Source organism: Bactrocera neohumeralis, unplaced genomic scaffold (genome assembly GCF_024586455.1).
Source record: "Bactrocera neohumeralis isolate Rockhampton unplaced genomic scaffold, APGP_CSIRO_Bneo_wtdbg2-racon-allhic-juicebox.fasta_v2 cluster09, whole genome shotgun sequence".
In the NCBI taxonomy this organism is placed as follows: Eukaryota; Metazoa; Arthropoda; class Insecta; order Diptera; family Tephritidae; genus Bactrocera; species Bactrocera neohumeralis.
This window is the reverse complement of record NW_026089622.1, coordinates 2,842,149-2,864,294: the sequence shown is the minus strand read 5'-3', so window position 1 is coordinate 2,864,294 and position 22,146 is coordinate 2,842,149. Positions and strand designations below refer to the sequence as shown.

Sequence of the window (22,146 nt, the reverse complement as noted above, 5' to 3'; positions counted from 1 at the left end):
ATACCGCATGACTTTTTTGACAACCCATTATTTAACATGCAAACATTACATTATTATATTATATTAAGCTTATTAATATTTTCCATATTATTAAATGTTATATGATCACCAATATTCGAATTCGAATTGGCAAATAAAGAAGAAGGAGAAGATTGTTGCAGACCACACTTAGGGCGTTTTATCAACACAAGACAATTGAGATTTGCATCGACAAAAATTGTTTAATTCTTACAAGCAAAAAAGCATCCCTGTATCCTTTCATTGTTACATTGTTTGTCTACTTTTTGGATTATTATTTTCCATCTCAACCTAATTTCCTTGTTGCTCTGGTTGCTTCTGAGTCAAACCACATCAAGTGGACCCTGCAAATTTCGCTAAAACACCGATTTCAAAAATTACGATATTATTAAGTGAGGGTTTAGACGCATTGCTTTTCTTGATCGGTGTAACAACAGTGCGCCGGTCGTTTTTTCTTTTCGCAACGAGGCAATTGAAGTTTCCAAGCGAAGCCAATGGAGTAGAGGTCTTCCTATTCCTCTGCTTCCCCGGGTGCGTACTGCGTCGAATACTTTCAGAGCTGGAGTATTTTCGTCCATATGAACGATATGACCTAGCCAGCGCAGCCGCTGTCTCTTAATTCGCTGAACTATGTCAATGTCGTCGTGGCCAAGGCGCAAATGATCATAAATCTTTCGCAGAACCTTTCTCTCAAAAACTCGTAACGTCAAAAAACTTAATTTTGACGAAATATTTATATCACGACATGCGTCTGATCCCTCACCAAATAATGTGCTATTTTTAAAATTGTCGATTTAACGATATTTTCTAGGTCCACTTGACGTGGTTTGATCATTCTTTGTATAAATACATAATCATACATACTTAAATATATAGAGTGTCGATTAAGAAACACTGGAACCAGTTCCATACTTCCTAACTAGAATACGTCATCGTTTAAACCTATTTATGATACACGTAAATTGTGACAGGCATCGTTTGTTGTACGGATAATATTCATATAAATATTTGGTAAAATAATTTGAACCATATATATGTACATTTACTAGATTCTCTGTAAAGATGAAACGGCTTATGAATATTTGTTATTTGGCGGGAAAATGCTTACGAATAATCTGTCAAAGAGGAACGCAATTGCAAAACAATCGTCTTATCTTCGTCGCAACTTGGAATCGTGTACAAACATGTATGAACCGTATATATGTATGTATATACATATACTTATGGTTATATACATATGTATATGTATTCGATATTGATATGTATAAATGTTTTCCCATGCACACAAACCTATAATTGGTAACATACACTTATATACTTATTGTTTTTATACAAAAGAAGTTATACACATTTAACATAATTTCACTATTAACAACAATTAACACTTAAAAATCTAATCGATTTTATATTGTTTTGAAGTTTCACTAACTCACGCGAGCAACCGAACGAATACATCGGCAACGATTAATGTGGTATATGCACATTTGTAAAGTCTGCAGCCACTCGACAAAAGAAAAACCACTAAAATGTGAAAGCCAATGCGACCGCCGAGGACAAAGCGTTGACCACATCTAAAAGGACATTTGCATGTGCCATGGCGAATGAGGCCTTGGATGCCTTGGAAGTTTCTTTTGTTTTGGAATAAGAATACGCATTCAATCCGAACTTTAGGGTAATGAAAGTGAGGTAGTTTTTGGAATATGGAAATTATCTTAGATTTCAGTTAATTAAAATCAATAGTTTTTTTGTATTTAAGATCCAAGTTTCTATTTATTCGCTGATATTCAATGCTAAATGAGAAGGGATTAATGTTTTGTGCAATGCCCAGGAATAAAATATATATGTTACGCCTTCATTTAAATATTTTGGATATACTTTTATACAAAAATAAATTGGCTATTAATTTGGAATAAAGTATCAAACAAATTAACTCAAATAAAAATAAGTATTATAAACTCAACTAAAGATACCAATTTTAATATATTTGGTACATAAGTAAAATTTCAACCAGGCAGTCGGAGCACTCCTTTCATTAAGTTTAGAAGAACGGTTTTCATCAATTTCATTAAAATTCCACATTGTGTTCAACATAAAAAAAGACAGGTGGAATGTCGGAAATAACTATATTGGTGGTGGAGAAAGCAAGCCGAAATTTCGAAATTCATGTATTAAGTTTGTGGGGCGTTGGCTACGTATTGTACTATTTAAAAAATGCTCCCTAAGTTTTATAAACTTGTTTCAAAGTTTATCACGATATTCGGCCGATTAAGCGTCTGCTTACAGGTCGTAATCATAGTTCCAAAACTCGTTGCCAGTAATAATACGTTTTATGACATCTGGGTAGTCGGAAAGCATTGTTTTGCAAACATTAACGCGACGCTGTCTTTTATCTGGTTTTCACTGATTCTTCCGATGTGTTGACGGCTGCCCTGGACGTGGTTCGTCGTCAACGCGTTCTCGACCCTCTTTGAATAATTTGTACCAATCAAAAACTCTTGTTCGTGACAAACAATAATCACCGAAGGCATTTTCCAACATTCTGAACACGTCCGCACCAGAAATGTAATTCCGCACCCAAATTTAATGGAAATTGTTTATTCAAATGTTTAAAAATCGGCGATTGCACGTAATGTACTTCAGAATTGTACTAATGACTATAATGATGCGACATTTGGCGCAGATCTCACTTTCGACGAATGGATTTTCGGGCGAAATTTAACGTAAAAAGTTTTATTAATTTTTGCCCACAGGAGCACTATTATCATAAAAACATTCTCTAAAATAATAATAATAATAATAATTTTTAATAAAGATTGACCGGTATTGTAAAATGAAAAATGATGGAATTATGAATTTATATAGAAAGTAGGCATGGTTGTTCTAAGTTTTTATTTATTTTCACAATATAAATTCAAAAATGAGTGAAAATAATGAAGAAATTCGCTATATTTTGAAATTTTTGTATAAAAAAGGAAAAAATGCCACGCAAGCCACCAATGAAATTATTGGAGTTTACAGAGACAATGCTGTATCAGTTCATGAAATTCTGGAAATTTCGAAATGAAAGTTTAACACTGTTGGAATAGCGTCTCTAGCGGAAAAATGGTAAAAAGTGGTCGACCAAAATGGTATATATTTGATTAATTATTTATTAGTATAAACATAAAAAAAATTATTTGGAGTTTGATTAGAAATACAAAGAGACTTTTTCGACTACCCAATATAAAAATGTCGGGACTATGTTCCGCAGTAAATTTGGTCGAAATCGATTGAGAGTTACTGATAAAGGATTTCACCTAATGGCGGGCAATGCGACGCCCATTGTCTAATTTTGATACCGTATTCTATGAGACCATGACTTTATCAGACGATTTCAACCATTCTCTAATAGAGAAGGCGCCGAGGTGGAGGTGATATTTGTTCTGAATAAATTTGGTTGATATAGCTGCAGTAGTATGTGAGATATGTACATTTAATATATACCTCTCATGCAATTAGCTGCACCAAATTATAGTTATGAATCTTGTTTTGCCATTTAATTTTATTATTTTATAAGTTTTCAATTAAAAATATTTTGTGAGCATCTACAATACCCATCTTCTTATCTTTTTTAGAAATAACTGTAACTATGTAGTTTCAACATATATCTTTATTTTTACTCACGTCCGAATTACAACTAGTCTCGTCATACTAGTCATATATGTGTATTTATATATATCTATATCGATTAGTTTCACTGTTATTCCCTCTGAAATCATGTTCCAAGAAGAGGAATGTATATTAATTCCACCATAATATCTCATAGTAAATTTGGTGGACTCATTATTAATGCCAGTACCTAATGGTAATGTAGAAACAAATGTTGTGTTGGAATTAATAAGAAATAAAAGTTAAGTAAAATGTTTGCCTAAATAGATGAATGTTAATATACTTGAGCTGTAGGAAAATGTTCGTTTATTTGTTCAACATACAAATCTATATAAATTAACATTTACGTAGATTCTTACGAGACATATTCATAGCATAAAATAATATTAAAATCGTACCAATACGTTTTGTATTTGATTTTGGTCATTCCAGGAGCTGGTCAAGACAGTTAACAACCACGACAATAAAATACCATAGTAACTAAATTGGTCAAAACGAATAGTAAAACTTTCCAGTTGAATAGCATTTCCTTCCAATATATTTTAAATACTCTAACTTAGGAAATGTTTGAATACTAGAGAACACATAAACATAATATAAAATGGGTTCATATATCATTATACATAACTACAGGTAGATGTATGCATATTTTTACTACAGTATGTGTGTTACATTTAGATTCATTTGAATGTGTGCCAAGGGTGAACTGATTCTATATATGTATGTACTAGCAAATATCAGTTCTGTAGGTTGCTTGGGAGAGATAGAAATTTTAGAATACTGCAAATTCCAAAGTTCTTTTTTTGAAATATTAATACACATATATATAATATACATATACTGTAAATATGTGTAAATATATCCAATACAACTAAATTATAACTACAAGTAAGTTTAGTTATGTATCTAGATTTTGACTGTACCACAATTAGAATAAGTTGTGAACATACAGTCGTGGACAGAGAAAAAGCATGTAACGACGTTTATTATTAATATAATCACAAAACACTCATTGGCATAGGATAAATAACGAATAAGCAAGATACGCAAATAAAATTAAAAAATATTTTTTCAAAAGTATTTTCAAAAAATACTTATTGCGCACGCGTATAGTTCCATAATATTTTTGAGAATGTTAGCAAAGTTGAAACATCAATAATTTTTTGGACATCAATAATTTTTTTCGACTCATTCGTGCAACAACTGAGCATCTTTGAGACTCCTTCTTACAAGTCCACTATATACGGTAAACCCAAATTTCACATTGATTCAGACATACTCTCTTGAGAAGATTTAAAAGGATCATCCTTGGTTTTGCTCACGATGGCTCTATCAGCATGTTCCGTTATTTGTCGTGCAGGAGCTTTGCGAATTTTTTTGTGTTTCAGCAATTTACAACAACTTTTAACAAAATTTATGGCTTTATATACCATTTTCTTCCAACAATTCCTACTTTTGGCAAAAAAGTTTGTGTAAATTCAAAATCATTCTTATTTTTTTTCAGAGCACAAAACAAATTCCAACCCATTTCTTAAATATTGTTTTCATATTTAACAGCAATTGTAAAACAATGTCTTTTTCCACGACTGCCAACTAATAATAAATATTTGTACGAAGAAACAAATGTGTGTTTATCTTTGTCCAATCAAACTTTGTTAGAAAACAGTTGTAAGGAGTAGCAACAAAAAAGTAAGCATACTAATGACATCAGCTTCCCGAAAGGAAATTATTGCAATGCACTTATTTGATAAACCTAAAAACTGATTTGAATAATTCATTTTAACAGTGTGCTATTTCTCTGTCTATGACTGTATATGTATGCATAAGTAAGCGCAGAGCGAAAACATATAAATACCGAGGAAAGGAAATGTAGTATTCGTTGGTCACGCAATAGTTAGCCATAAGGGTGAAATTTTGATTTTGTGCTTATTGACTTATTGTTACAATCGCTGATCCAGATTTGTATTTTTCCCCAAGGAATAAATCTCGATTTCTAAATTAAGGCTCCATATGTGTATTTTCTATCACTTCTCTATTGTAGTTTGCAAAAGCATAAGGTAAGCACTACCGATATGGAGGTTAGAATTTTGATTCATTTAAATTCCAAGGACAAACTTCTAAAAAATAATAAGGAAATTGTAAAACATTTTAACATTTCACACCAGTTTGAAAAGGAAAATATATAACGAAAAAAAAACAACTAAGAATGAACAAAGTTCATTTGCATCCAATTATATATTCTCGGAATTTGTAAAAATCAATGGCGTTGAAATATTTGTAGGGGCTAACTTAATAGTTAATAAGTTAGACAGAACATTCGTAATCAGATGAAATAATGAATCCGATATTCCTCATATTAGCGCTGTATTGATTGTCTTGTAAAATCCTTGCACTGTGAATGTAATGGAATACAACAAATATTCTATCCCCAATCGATGACGATGGCAATTACCCGTCTGAAGAACACAAAGCGGCGGGGTCGATGAATTGCCGGGCGAGCTATTCAAACACGGCGGCGAAGAAGTGATAAGGGGCACGCATCAGCTTCTTTGTAAAATATGGTCGGATACCCAACGATTGGAATCTAAGTGCGCTCTGCCCAATCCACAAGTGGCATAAGCCCCCTAAACATCTCATATAAAGTTCTATCGAGCGTATTGTGTGAAAGATTAAAGCCCACCGTCAACAAACTGATTGATCCTTATCAGTGTAGCTTTAGACCTGGAAAACGAACAATAGATATTCACCATACGCCAAATATGGGAAAAAACCCGTGAAAAGAGAATCGCACACACCATCTTTTCGTCGATTTCAAAGCTGCTTTTAACAGCATTAAAAGGAGCTGCTTTTATGCCGCGATGTCTGAATTTGTTATCCCCCCAAAACTAATACGGCTGTATGAGCTTGAGCAATATTTAAAGCTCCGTCAGGATCGTGAAAGACCTCTCCGAGCCGTTCGATACCAAACGAGGTTTCAGACAAGGCGACTCCCTATCATGCGACTTTTTCATTCTGCTGCTGGAGAAAATAATTCGAGCTGCAGAACTTAATCGAGCAGGTACAATCTTTTATAAGAGTGTACAGCTGCTGGCGTATGCCGATGATATTGTTAGTTCTGCTTTTTCCAGACTGGATAAGAAAGCTAAGCAAGTGGGTCTGGTGGTGAACGAAGGAAAGACGAAATATCTCCGGTCATCAAACAAAGAGTCGTCGCCCTCGCGACTTGGCTCTCACGTCACTGTTGACAGTCATAATTTTGAAGATGTTGATAATTTCGTCTATCTTGGAACCAGTATCAACACCACCAACAATGACAGCCTGGAAATCCAACGAAGGAATATCTCTTGCCAACAGGTTCTACTTCGGACTGAGTAAGCAATTGAGAAGTAAAGTCCTCTCTCGACGAACAAAAATCGAGAAAGATGTGTACCATTTCAAAGCGGACAGACACACAGTCACCCGGATTGGAACTCGTCTCTTCATCCTGATAATTTATGTATATACTTATATATATCCATATATCTAACTCGATTAGTTTTAAGTAACACAAACAACCGTTCGGTGTTATTATACTTTTTAGCAACATGTTGAAAGAGTATAAAAATGTTGCGAAATAATTCAAGACTCCTTCTTTGAAGAAACCGAATAGTTCAAAACCAAATTTGGTATGTTATCAAGTTATACTTTTATTATAGGTCATAGAGTTTATTGCTATATTTAACATCGTATTCGGTTGGTTAGAAAAAGAAAATCATTATACGTAGTACTCATGTGGGAGTCGGAAAAATTCGTTAACTGTTTTTGCTAAGATATTTACTACTTGTACAAATTTTTGTGCGGATACATAAATTGCTACTGGATTTTGAAAGGAATGAATTAGGATCGAATTTAGAAATGTGCTATATGGTAAGTAGGTGTGGTTTTAGTCCGGTTTTGGAATTGTAATAGGAGTAAGTTAGGATTATATGTACCGAATTTGGTTGAAATTGGTTGAATAGGTCCCGATATATGTATGTGATTTCACCTACAGCGAATAATTAAGTTTATATGACAATTTATAGCAAAACTCGTTGAAATAACTAATTTCAACAAAAGTTTTAAAAACTCTGTTATGTATATTCTTATATTATGATCATCGGTACTGAGTGATAATTGTACCGTTATATTTCTTGTGGCGCCACTTAGACGCTGTAAATGGTTATATACAGTTAGAAGGCTGTAAAAAAGGGAACTTTCCAGAATTTTTTCTGAAAAAATTTTTAAATTTATTGATCCAATAATTTGTACATATAGTATATAACCTTTTAGCTGTGTTTTCAGACTTAGTTTTAGTAAAAATATTTATTAGGAAAGGAACTACAGCTGATCTCCGGGCTCCCTAAAAGATGTTTTGCGGTGACCACTATATCTCTGAACTGGATCCCCTGAAATTAAATAACCAAACAGATTTCGTTAAAGTAATATATTCGAGTAATCACAGTCACAGACTTTGAAAACATCATTTTGACGCGTTTAAGTTTGCAATGCACTTCCAAGCACTCTGAAACGCAACATTCACCGGAACGATATACAATTTTCTGTGCGTATTATTAAATATATATACATTAAGAAAATAAAATAAAAACACCTCGATTTTATTGAAAATTCTAACTGTATATAACCCCTTAAAACAACAGCCAGAAAGTACTCAAAATAGTTTAGGTACACTTCATTCATCTCATCATTTTCTTTTGGAATTTGTTGCGTTTAACTAATTTTTTCAGTAAGTTTTTTAAGGTGAACAGAGAACTAAACGTAATTAAGAGTAACAGTGTAAAACTGTAAAAGGTTAGGTCAAAGAACAGATACCTAAACAGAAAGCACAGGTCGGCGGACCAGAAGCTTTAAGGCGCTATACCAGTGTGAAAATGGATTTTTTTTTACTTTTTCGGTAGTTTATATTTTCAAAAATATCCTATGAAATCGGCAAGGTCCCATCTTGAAAAGCGACTAAACGTCGTCACCGAGCCTGACAGGTACCCCCTGCCACACCTGCACGATTTCACTCATTCCCTGCATGGTTGCAAAATTTTTTCCACATTTGATCTGCGTTGGGCCTACCACCAGATTCCTGTGGAGCCGAACGACATACCAAAGACTGCAATTAAAACGCCATTCGGCATGTTTGAATTTCCGTTTATGTGCTTTGGTTTGAGGAATGCCAGTCAAACGTTCCAAAGATTCATGGATCACATCTTCCGTGAATACGACTTCTCCTGGCCATGCCTCGATTACATTTTGATATCATCGAAGGATATGAATCAACATCGTCATCATCAAGAGTTAGTATTTAAAAAGCTACGCGAGTACGGCCTTGTTATCAAATGCACACTAGGTCAGCCGCAAGTTAAATTTTTAGGTTTCGAAATAAACAGCAGTGGAATTTCACCCCCAGTAGAACGAGTACGGGCAATTCAAAATTTCAACTTACCTTCGATAGCATGTGATGTAAACTTTTTTCGCAGATTCTTGCCTTGCGCCGCAGAAAGGCAAATGACATTATTCAACCTCATAAAAGGGAAAAAGAAAAACGACACATCGCCAGTTGATTGCACAGTTGAAGCAAAGGAGGCATTTCAACAATGCAAAGACGACTTATGCAAAGCAACTTTATTGGCTTACCCAAAACACAGGGCGCAACTCAGTTTGACGGTGGATGGATCTAGAGCTGCGGTAGGAGCCAGAGAGCTGTAACGAGTATGATAAAATCAGAACAAACAGTCGTGCCAAAAACACAATCAAATCAATTCAGTTCAGCATAGACAACATTGTTAATTAATTCGTGTATCTGCCAGCGTCAACTGACCTAATGCAACACGAACAATCTGTTCTTCGGCAATCACGATCGTGTAAACGTATGGCTGGCTTCGGTTGCAATCGTATCATGTCACTGATTTGAATCATGTGTGGCAAAAAATGTATCAGCTTTGAAAATGTGCGCGTGTTACAAATTTTCGAAGCGTAAACAATGGAAATTGCATGGAATACGTACATATGTACATACATACATATATACATACATTTACTGTATGTATGCATGTACTCGATGGAATTTCCATTTTACATATAACATATACTATATATACATACATACATATGTATACAAACATATGTAGTTGAAATATAACAGAAGTGAACTAGAGAAAATATGTGTTTAGGGGATGATATACAAAACCGAACGCTGTCAATCATTTCAATCATTGAAGCATGAGTTTGCATCACTTTGGGTATTTTCTGCTGATACGAACGTTCATAAACAAATCAGGTATAAGCCGATCGCTAGTGATACAAAGTTGGTCTCTATCGCTGATTTGAAGAAAACAGTTCGCTTCGTGTACATGAACTGAACTGGCAGAATCAGACAGAGTAACGGATCAGTACTTAAGTATAAAGAAGAATTTAGTACTCGTTGCAGTTCTCTGGTAGGAGCTGTACTACAACAACACGACAACGACCAGTGGCAAACACTAGGTTTTTATTCCGAACGCCTTACAGAAACACAAACAAGATACAGCACTTACGATCGTGAACTATTAGCGGCATACAAAGCAGTCAAATATTTTCAACATATGCTAGAAGGAAGAGAATTTTTCATCCTCACCGACCATAAGCCATTGCAGTATGTGTTCCAGCAAAAGCTTGAAAAGGCATCTCCGCGTCAAATGCGTCATTCGGAATTTATCGCACAATTCCCAACAGACATTCGGTACATCCCCGGAAGAGAAAACGTAGTACGTGATGCAATGTCACGTATTGACGCCATTCATACTCCAAGCACCATCGACTTCGCCAAACTTGCAGTCAAAAGTTCGACCCAGAGCTCAAAAACTTACAAGACTCGAATACCAGCCTATTAATCAAACCATTCACGATTCCAGGCACCGCTGTAGACGTCTTCTGTGACGTAAGCACCAGCCAAGTCCGACCGTACTTAACTCCATCGTTTCGCAGAACAGCTTTCGATTCCATACATAACATGGCACACACAGGCGCCGCAAAAACAACTAAATTGATTGCAGAAAAATTTGTATGGCCGAGTCTCCGAAAAGATTGCCGCTTATGGTCCAGGCGGTGCATCCCGTGCCAAAGAGCTAAAAAGCAGCACCACAACAGAGCACCGTTGTCGGCATTCACGTTACCAGAGCAACGATTTGACCACATAAATATGGATATCGTCGGACCATTACCACCTTGCAAGGGTTATCGATACTGTTTGACAATAGTCGATCGTTATTCCCGATGGTTAGAGGCACTCCCGCCCAAAGACATGACGACAGAGACCATTGTTTTCAATTTCTACACGCACTGGATCGCTAAATTTGGAGTACCGAGTAGAGTAACAACGTATCAAGGTAGACAATTTGAATCTACACTATTCCGAGAACTTTCCAGACTTTTAGGCATCAAGCACTTACGTACCATTGCGTATCACCCCGCGTCAAACGGAATTATCGAGTGATGGCACAGATCATTAAAAGCAGCGATAAAATGCTACATGACAGACAACTGGGTCGAAGTTCTCCCACTCATCCTTCTAGGTTTTAAAAGCGACACCCGCAGAGATGGTTTATGGAAATACACTTCGATTCGCATGCAGTCACTAAAGCCGTCACCAACTACAAACAACTCAGCGCACGTACCATTCGTAGAAAAGAACTAACACTCAACATCATCAGTCTTCGTGCGAAACGACTCAATTCGTCCACCTCTTCAACCACCATACGAGGGACCATTTCCCGTAGTCGAACGCGGCGACAAATTTTTCAAAGTCAAAATCAGAGGGAAGGACGTAAACATTACCATCGACCGGTTAAAAGCAGCTTTCATCGCCGAAGATTACCAAACCCCGTCGAATCAAACAGTTCAACACAAAGAGCACCAAACAAAATGTGGTCGTCGAGTACGCTTTCGTCTTCCCGATAGGGGGGAGTGATGTGGCAACCCCAAAGTAATGTGGCAACCCCAAAGTAATGTGGCAACCCCAAAGTAATGTGGCAACCCCAAATGCAACTCTGCAAAAAGCATAGATATGGCAACCCAAAAACTGGATAAGCTGTCAGCTTGACGAACCGCCATTTTTCCTTCTTCTTGGCGCATCACCCCGACTGCAACCACGTTTCATTATTTTCACTCTCCAATTCATTTTCTATTCAATCATCAACTTTGTATCAGTTTTTTATATTAAAATAAATCTAAAATTATTATGGACATCCCACACATTGGTAAGAGATGTTTTCTTTTTTTGTTAATATAAAAATGGTAAGTAATTACATGATATAAAAAACATTTAATAATATATTCTTAGATTATTTAATTAATTTTACAAATTTATTTTTAAACCATTATTTTTGGTCTTATAAAGTCGCTTGACGCAACATATAGCTTACATGACAGACCTGTATAAATTGTTCAACGACATGAATCTACAACTGCAAGGCGATAAAATAAATTTAATTAAAACAAAAAACGTCGTTGCTGCTTTTGCAGCCAAACTGCTTCTACACAAAAAGAATCTGGGCAGACATGAGTTTCAAATTTTTCCGAATTTATCAGTATCATGCAGTAACGACGAATTGTTTGCCTACTGCCAACATTTGGAAAACCTCCACATTGACTTTACCGAAAGATACCAGGACATTTTGAACATGGAAATATCAGACTGGGTGTTGGATCCGTTTTCAAATGTCAACACAGCAATGTCACCTCAGCTGGAAGAAGAACTTATAGAATTGACAACAAACGAGGAAATAAAAATCAAGTTCAAAAATGGTTACCAAGAATTTTGGCTACAAAAACCGATCCCGCAATTGTACCCTGGATTGTGGTCATCGTCATATTTGTGTGAACGTGGATTTAGTGTTGTGATTACGCTGCTTACTAAAAAGAGAAATCGTTTGCTTGTAACCGAACGTGGTGACTTGCGACTGTTATTGAGTAAATTGGAACCTGATATTAACAAACTTATTAAACAGCATCAGATTCATCCTTCACATTAGTTTTTATATAAGGATCGATTATTTTAGTTTTATTTTTAATAAAAGATTCTCTGTTTTAATACTATAAAGTTGCGTTTCAATAATCATTCTTATTGGCAGGTGGAGCCCGTAAGAGTTAACTTGAGACCTAAGCGCCGTTGTACAAGTATGTTACCTACTGCGCTCAGGTTTAAAGTTGCGGGTAATAGTAAAAGTTTCGTTTAGAATTCTCCGTTAATATACATATTTATATAGGTCACAATAATTAATTTGAAGTTATAGTGGTTTTTAAATAGGTGAAAAAATGGGGGCGCTAAAAAAATATTAATTCTCAAAGTGGGAAGTAGACAAAATAAGTTTGGGAACCATTTTAAGCATCGCATTTTAAATATCGATCAATGTCAATCTTGCGCGCTACGTCCAACATTGAAATCGGCCGGGTTCCTCGGTCATCGAATGACATCCGGATATCGTCTTTTCTGTCCGACCCCATCTTCGCATGTAGCGAATTATTATTATTTGGAAAATATACAAAATACTTGTATTAAACATAATAATAAGAAAGGAATACAAGCTACTGTGGCAATTGACTTCCATATTTTCCTGTCTTACATATATATTTTGTTGTGAAATATAAAATATTAATACCCTTCTTTAAATTAAATTTGGTTTTATTTATTTCAAGATTTTTTTTGCCCCCGTTTAAACATGGTCCTTCGAGTCTTACCGAAAAGCACCTTCGTATTTTTATAAAACACAAAAATAATATTATATTAAACGATATGACATTGTGGTGACAAAAAAACACAATTGAAGTGCAGTAAATTCAAAACAAAACAAAAAAGGGAGTAGTGCATTGAAACCAAAAATAAAACACATCTGTATGTATAAGTATGTACATTATAAAGCAGTGGAACACAAATGTGACTGCCGAGAGTTAAATTCACCTCTGGATCCGCCCTGCATATATACGACATATATTATGTAACTTAAACTGTGGTGATAAAAAAACAGCAGAAAATAATGCAGTGTCACACAAAATATAACCATATACAACAGGGTAAATTCAAAAAATTTTTTTTTTAATTTTTTTTTCAACTCTTACCCCTTCAAATGTTAGTGATTGACAACAAAAAATCCTGAATTTTTAGAGTTTGAAAGGCCAACTTTATGAATATGTGATGGCTATTTTTGAGAAACGAAAATTAGTTGGTGAAATTTTAGTTTGAATGAAAAAACGAAAATTCCTATGTATGCAGGAACCTAAAAAAAATAGCGACCACTAGAGTTAAGCTAAAGCGCCCGGCTTGAGGGAGAATTTTTTGTTTGTCAATCACTAACATTTGAGGAGGTAAGAGTTGAAAAAAAAAAATTCAGGCATTCGCCTGTTTTACCTTGTGTAACTTCTGGCTATTCAGCAATGACCATTCCGAGGACGCTGTTTTGACTCAATTGACTACATATATGTATATAGTAAAAACTGAATCGAAGAAGGCTCTGATGGCCATCACGACGTAGGATTTTTCCAAGTGTCATGATGACTGGAAAATTCGTTGGAATAAACGAATTGCAGTGGGAGGGGATACGATATGAAATGGACAAAATTCACCTTTCAATTTGTTCACAGTAGTATATCAGAAACAAATTTACAAGTGCAGGAAATACTGATAAAATTCCGAATTAAAAAATAAAAAAAATAAAAACATATATGAAGTGCTGAACATAATGCTCGCGACAGACCGCAAACGACATCTGTCAAAAATTAAAATACACACGTTCTTATGGACACTGTTATTTTGACAGAAGCACGATTACACGACTGCAGGCCGACAGTTGTCGTTTTCGCTAACTTCAATATCCTCCTATATTTGACAACGAGAGTAGGACGACAGTAGAGTTGACAGTAGAATGGAAGATAGAAAGAGGAGGTAGAGTGGTGATGCCACTAGTATGTAATAAGTAAAATTATTCAAAGCTCTAACAAACCTGACGTTGTTTTACAAATAAAAGCATAAAATAGCTCTATTATATCATTTGTAATAACAATTGATAATGTAAAACAAATAAATATACCTATTTACTTATTTTTTTTGCACACAAATTTTCACTTTTAACAAAATATTAAAATTTCATTGAAGTGAAAGGTATTAGTATGGCCACAACGAAATTGTGTACATACAAAATGGACAACTGCGTTGTTTTGTGTACATGTAGTAGTCTTCACGACGCCATTTTCAGTTCATTGTCGTGCTGCCATGTTGTGTCGCAAGCATTGTGTTCAGCACTTGCATACTAAAAGTGCGCGTCAATCAAAACAAAAAATTATACAAATCAAGTGCTGAACACATTGAGCGCGACACGGCATGGCACCACGACAGTGAACTGTAAGTGGCATCGTGAGTCTTTCTACATGAACATTTTTAAGAAGGCAGCGACATAACAATGGCCGGTATGTACACAAGACAAGACAACTGTCCATTTTGCATGTACACAATTTCGTTGTGGCCATACTAATACCTTTATTTTCAATTAAATTTTAGCATTTTGTTCAAAGTGAAATTTTTTATGCAAAAAATAAGAAAATAGGTAAATTTATTTGTTTTAAATTATCAATTGTTATTACAAATGATATAATAGAGCTATTTTAAGCTTTTATTTCTAAAATAACGTCAGGTTTGTTAGAGCTTTGAATAATTCTACATTTTACATATTAGTGGCATCACCACTCTACCTCATCTCTCTACTGTCAACTCTACTGTCGTCCTACTGTAGTTGGCAAATATAAAAATATATTGAAGTTAGCGAGAGCGACAACTGTAGGCCTGCAGTCGTGTAGTCGTGCAGCTGTCAAAATAACTGTGTCCATAAAAACATGTGTATTTTAATATTTGACAGATGTCGTTTGCAGTCTGTCGCGCTCAATGTGTTCAGCACTTCATTGTAAAGAAAAAACAGCACAGAAAGCGAACTAAAAATACATACATACATAAATAGTTACAATTAACAAAGGGGCGAACTAAAAAACATAGCCAGGCAGCTGAAGACTGAAGAAGAAGAGGAAAAAAGAAATTAATATTATCCTCTCAAGAAACCCTTGATGATGGATAAAGTGAGTCGTATCGTCTACTTTTCCTTTTATTTCATTATGCATTTACCTATGTATGTTAAAGATTGCAGTTTATTAGCACAAAAACTGTAATTATAATAAAAAAAGAAAAAACCAAACCATTTAATTTAAGTTTGAAGTTACGGCTTATTTTGCGATTTTATTAGATACATACATATCCCAGCAAAACCTGCGTGACCGAAACTCCCAAACATTTACACAATTTTTAACTTATTACTAACACACCCTCACAAATCATTTAATTGCGTAAAGAGTCTATCCGCTGTGCCTTTTGATTGTTTTATATTACAAGCTCTTCACACAACATCTTTTCTATAAAAACAAAACAAAAGAAGACAAACTGATTTCGGACTTGCCACTGTTTATGGAAAACGATGCATGTAAAAGTATACAACATGATAACATGATTGTTTACATTCGTTTATTCGTTGCGAAAATTCGAATTCAAAGAAAAAGAAATTCGGCACGCGTGTTAAATTGTGAAAAATTTGTATTCTAACTAAATTTGGTTATATTTTATGAAAAAAGTGATTAAAAACGTGATTATAAAAGTGGTCCATATATAATTTGAAAAGGTGAGTAAACGGAGTAAATTTTAATATTAAAAAAAATACATTTAGTGCTTGCATGAGCCGAGAAAAAAAGGCTTTTAATGTCAGTGCCTCCAAATTTGCCAAAATATGTAGTATTAATGTGAATTCTGATAGTGACTCAAATGTGGAAGAATTGAGCTCCGTAGATATATCTTTAAATGATTATGATAGCCAAGATACCATTGATAGTAATAGTGACAATGTGAATATTGTAGTGAAAAATGATAAATGCAAAGAAATAAAAGCTTGGGCTTTACGCAATAGAGTGTACCACAATACAGTGACTGATTTGTTTCAAACCTTGCGAAAAATAGGTTTAGTGGATTTGCCCTTAACAGCAAAAAGTCTATTAGGTACAAGTAGAAAAAAGGTTAATATTGAAAACATTCCAAGTGGCGCGTTTTTATATAGAGGAATTCAAAATTATTTTGAGAAAAATTCATTTCCTCACCTTGAAATAAAAGATAGCATTGTACTTGATATAGGAATAGATGGTCTTAGATTATTCAAAAATCCATATGCATACATTATTATTTTTTTCTACATGTCTCTTTGTTTCTTTTTCAGATTATTCACAAAAGTGATGAAATGGCGCAGCAAAAAACGGTTCGTGAATGCAAGGTCCTCATCCGCAAAATTCATCAATCGGTATGCCGAATGACTGGTGAAGATGTCGACAACGTTCAAACCGAAATTGCTTCCACCCTACCATTAAATACGCTTGCTGCAGCTTTGGGAATGGACGAAAAATTGAAATGCGACGAATTTGCTGCTACAACGGTAAGTAATATATAAACTTTTTTCAATAAACAATTCAGTTTTTACAAACTATTTTTATTTACAGAAACAATTCGTTTTGAGGATAAAAGGTACTTCAGATAGTGTACATGATGTGTTGCGAAGTCTGTACACTGATGAACTTCTTTATTTATGTAACTGGGACGGTAGGGGTGGGAAGCAACCTCTCTCCAAATTCCTGCTGGTTTCCAACATTTTATACGGTAAATTCTGTTTTTTATTTAATTTTACTTACAATTACTTGTTTTAATTTGTAATTTTCATTATGTTTTTTTATAGATCATTCATAACGTATGGATTGGCAATGTTCGAAAAACAAGTTCAAAAAGCCATTGAAATGAGCCACCATAGGCACAAACAAAGAATTTATAGGAAGAGGAAAACTGAGGAGTGAACCCTTTAAATATTTAATAAAAAGTTATATGTATTTCTGATATTATTAAAAAAAATTATTTTAATACATACTAGATTTTAAGATAGCATTGCAAAGCAGGAATTGAATTAATAATGAAATATTTATTTTAATTTAAACTTTAATGTAATTTTGGTTAAAAATAATTTGAAAAAAAATTAAAAATTAAAAAAATAAAAAATCTTTTATTTTGAGATTCGAACTCGAGTCTCACGGAATACCAAGCCGTGCGTTTAACCACTAGGCTAGTATAGCATGCAGCGTCGCGCTTTCCTGGAACCAGTTTTCCCCGTTTGCCTTAAATTTAACTAAAGTGTGAGTAGCGAGGATATAGTTTTATTGTAGCAGAAAATGTGTGCTCAAGAAGGTGATAAAAAATCACATGTATACAAAAGTTTTGGGAGGTTTTTTGATTCGCCCTTAAGAACGTGATAGGAAAGTGTGACAATTAAACGGGCACGCGTTACCGGCATGTCACTAGGTAACATGACCGGCACTGTTCTAACTGGGTACAGATGTAATTAGTACATAAAAAGTCACCGCCTTCTATATTTAACTTTGTGTATTCAAACTCATACATATACACATATACTTACGTATATTTAACTAACGCAAAAAGCAAAATAAATTCAATTATTTGCAATATTTTCCGACGATGCCCCTTATGCTCAATAAGGCAATAAACTGGACAGTCACATAATTTTTAAAAGTATTAAGAATAACAAAATTTATTTCACCAATCTGCAATATTCAACATTGACATGAGTTTTGAATGTGAATTAGGCAAAAGTGGCGAATATGGTACGATCCATGTGTTGTCAACTTCGATTTGTTGTTAACGTCGATATTCACTCCTCTTAATGCTAAATGTTCTGCCATTGTCGTCTGGTGAGCGACGCCGATACAGTGAATATCCATCATTTCCCATTTCCGTTTCCGAAAGAAAAGCACATGAGTAGTGTTATAGTAGAGTAGGTCCATGAACCATATTGGTTTTCACCACTTCGTATTATTCTGGATCTATCTCTGAATCAGGAATTTCCGCTGAAGTGATTTCATCAATTTGATCTCGTGTAATCACCATCCGCATCCAAAGAAGAATGTGTGCGTGCGGCAAACCTCTTTTTTGCTACTCAAGAGAATACATTCAGCATCTAATAGCACCATATATACCATAGGTTGCTTCAAGATAAAGACCATCAAACATCGCAGCTATTGTTTAAAAAGTCGTGCTGTGATCATGGATAAATTGATCCGAAACTCTTTGATTCGAGAGAGCGCTGTCAAAGTCCACATTTTTTATAACATTTGCCAATGATGCCACTGCTGAAAAATATTAGATTGGGTATTTAATAAATTATACAAAACACTAAATTAAACACTTTGAAAATGCATGCATATATAAATGCTAAAATGCAAAATCATTAATTAATTTACATAAACATTTATTTTGCCAAAATATGTTCGCACAGTTCAATGAAATTTCATTTCTCACTAATTTCGTCTAGCTTTTTGTCTGGCAGTTCATTGTTTTGCTTGTCACCTGATTCGTAGCCCATGAACTTTCAGTATTGCCATACCAAACCGCGAGATCATGGGCTCTCTCAGAAAGCGAAGAGAGGAGTTTCGGATCAATTTATCCATGGCTGTGATATCGTTACGATCGCTAGCTGATTGACCGCGATCCATAATTCCGCGCGTATGTCATCGCATTTTAGGAGTACTTCTTGCCTTTTCGTGGGCTGCCAAACGTTGGTGGCAAAAAGAACACCGACCAATATTAGCGCGACCTCTTCGTGGCTTCGTAACAAATTTCAATATGTAATTGATCACTTCGTCTGAAATACACATAAAGTTTTCACTGAATAATTTTCAATAATTTTTCCTTTGCATAGCCGGAATAAAAAAGCAAGCGACCGCAATTGAACGATTCAAATAATTTACAAATCAAAATATGTATTTTTGTAAAATTGTAAAAATTGTAAAAAATGTGTATGGAAAATGTTACTTTTTGGAATAGTCCAATTTTTCGACTTCTCTTCATGAAAAGTATAAGGTCCTTTCCCGATCCACAACAAACAACCTTTAAAAATTTCATCAACATTGGTTCAACCGTTCTCTTAGTGTTACTAACAAACAAACATTCATTTTTATATAACGTTTGTATGGGGAAAAGGAAAGGGCTGTTTTTAGGGGTTTTCCGGAAATTATTCGAATTTTTCTCGCCGTAAAAACCATCTTTGAACTTCAACGAACATTTAAGAAAAAGAATTGGCCAAATTGGTCCAGGCGTTATTGAGTTATGCGCGTACATACAGTTTGACGATTCATTTTTATTTATATACATCACCAATAATCCATTCCTATCAAAACAATATCGCTCGCCCTCACAAGAAGGCATATCAATAACAATCGTAAAGAAATCAGAACACTTAACGTTCAGCTGAAATTTGCTGTCACAGCTAAAACTGTAATTAACTCTTTGTTCTGGATTCAATCAAGCTGATGCTTACACTTCAGCTTTAACTTTAAGTAAATAAAACCAAAATGTATATATGTATATTGGTATTTCAGAAATAAAGATTTTATTTGCATCTAGCAATCCACTAGAACCACACGTGTTCTTATTTCATCCGCGCGTTCGCGGATACAAAACATATATTTTTTTAAAAATTCCCTCGTTGCGAGAATTAATTGGCGCCCAACGTGGGGCACGAGTCAAAAAGTGCCTAGTATAGTAAAATTTATAAAAAGTTGTGTTATCAAAAATAGTTTGGCACGAGTTCAAAGTGCCTATTATAGTAAAAAGAAATAAGAAATTGCGAAATTAAAATTGTCTTATAAAAAATAATTTACACCAAAAAAAAACAAGGAAATTTTTTAATAAGTTATTACAAAAGTAACAGTGACAAAAAAGTGTAAATGAAAAACTTTCACTAGAAAATTACTTGTAAAGAGTGGCTTAAATTGCAAAAATAATCAACAGTGTTAACAGCAGCAGTAACAACATCAGCGGACGTGTCAACAGCAGCAGCAGCAACCATAAAGAAAACAGCGGTAACAACAGCAGCGGCAACACCAGCATCATTTAGCGAGAATTATAACAAAGCCAACGAGGGAATATATTTTTAAGTTTAAATTAGAATATACTATATATTAGAAATGGGCAATAGCCCAAGTATTAAATATAAAAAATTGTTGTACTGCAATTTTTGTAAGGGAGAACACGATACTAACAAATGTCCTAAACTAAAAAAACAAAGAAATAAAATAAATAACTAATTGTTTGTACAACCAGTAAATCACATAATTAAAGGCTCGATCAGCCATATAATAAAAATATATTGAAACCGCGATTCACCACCGCAAGGGGGACCCTCCGGTTTATAAATAAAGCTTAATTCTGCGATTCTGAACTCCAGACCCTCCAGAATAAAAAAGCACCTCTTCCTACAAGGAATAGAATAAAAATAATTAACAAAAAAAAAAAGACCAGAAATTGAAAATTGTAAAAATGGCTAACGGTGACGCTTTTACCGTGGACCTAATAAGGCGCCTTATTGCTGACAGAAATATAGCATTACGTGAGGAAGTAGAGCAATTACGCTCACAAATAATAGTCAATACCACTAATGCATTTTTTACACAGACGATTGACGATAATATAGCCTGTCAGGAATCGTTAGACATAGTTAAATCCGTACCAGAATTTACTGGTAGAATGAATTCATATGTTAGTTGGAGAGAAGCAGCGCTTAACGCTATGAGCCTATACGTAAGGGGCAGTAGAAAAAACTTCGCTGCACTCACCATACTTAGAAATAAAATAACGCATGATGCAAATGATGCATTAATCAACCATGGAACAGTTCTAAATTTCGATGCAATTCTATCTCGTCTAGACTTTGCATATGCGGACAAACGTCCAATACATATAATTGAACAAGAATTAAGCATCTTAAGGCAGGGTGCAATGTCGGTTGTAGAATATTACAACCTCGTCAACAAAAAGTTGACGCTATTAATAAACAAAACAATTATGACTCACGGAAACAACGCAGAATTGACAAAAGATTTAAACAAAAAAAAAAAAACAGGGAACATGCCTTAAGAATCTTTATAACAGGACTGAACACCCCATTACGAGACATAATATTCTCTCTAAATCCACAAGATTTACCTGACGCTTTAGCAAAAGCTCAAGAACTCGAATCAAACAATCAAAGAGCCCGGTTTGCTCAAAACTTCATGTATGATAGAAACAGGGTGAAGCCAACGTACACAAACAATAACTTAACACTTAGAGCCCCGCGTGCCCACCGGTGGTCATTTTTTTTCTACACCGGTGGGCCGCATGCTGACGAAGGGTTGTGCTTTAGTTGACAAGCTGGGACCAAAATTTGTTTACTTAGTTTTATTGATTTTTGCGAGTGAGGTGACTTTGTGATATTTATTTTTGATAAACCAAATGCATTTTTGTTGTTTTTTCCTGTTTTTTTTTTGTGACCACCGGTGGTCACATTGTCCCAGAATGTT

General features: G+C 34.7%; 1 protein-coding gene across 2 annotated transcripts; it reads left to right on the top strand.

The window, feature by feature from the left end:
• The first annotated feature begins 5,573 nt into the window (after positions 1–5,573).
• On the top strand, positions 5,574–17,943 carry LOC126763967 (uncharacterized). Of its 2 annotated transcripts, none has more exons than XR_007667704.1 (4): positions 5,574–5,723; positions 16,968–17,180; positions 17,245–17,401; positions 17,478–17,943. XR_007667704.1 is itself a non-coding variant. In XM_050481747.1 (4 exons), exons 2-4 carry the CDS (start codon positions 16,989–16,991, stop codon positions 17,486–17,488), a joined length of 360 nt encoding a protein of 119 aa, XP_050337704.1. In that variant the 5' UTR covers positions 15,971–16,382; positions 16,968–16,988; the 3' UTR covers positions 17,489–17,943. The 2 variants fall into 2 exon arrangements, 1 of the variants encoding a protein (XP_050337704.1); XM_050481747.1 differs by lacking the exon at positions 5,574–5,723 and adding an exon at positions 15,971–16,382.
• Positions 17,944–22,146: the final 4,203 nt, after the last annotated feature.

Bases quoted from the DNA above. Each gene is read 5' to 3' on its own strand.
- LOC126763967 (XM_050481747.1), top strand. From the start codon at position 16,989: ATGGCGCAGCAAAAAACGGTTCGTGAATGCAAGGTCCTCATCCGCAAA. The intron at 17,181-17,244 runs GTAAGTAATATA...TTTTATTTACAG, and splicing joins ACGAATTTGCTGCTACAACG to AAACAATTCGTTTTGAGGAT.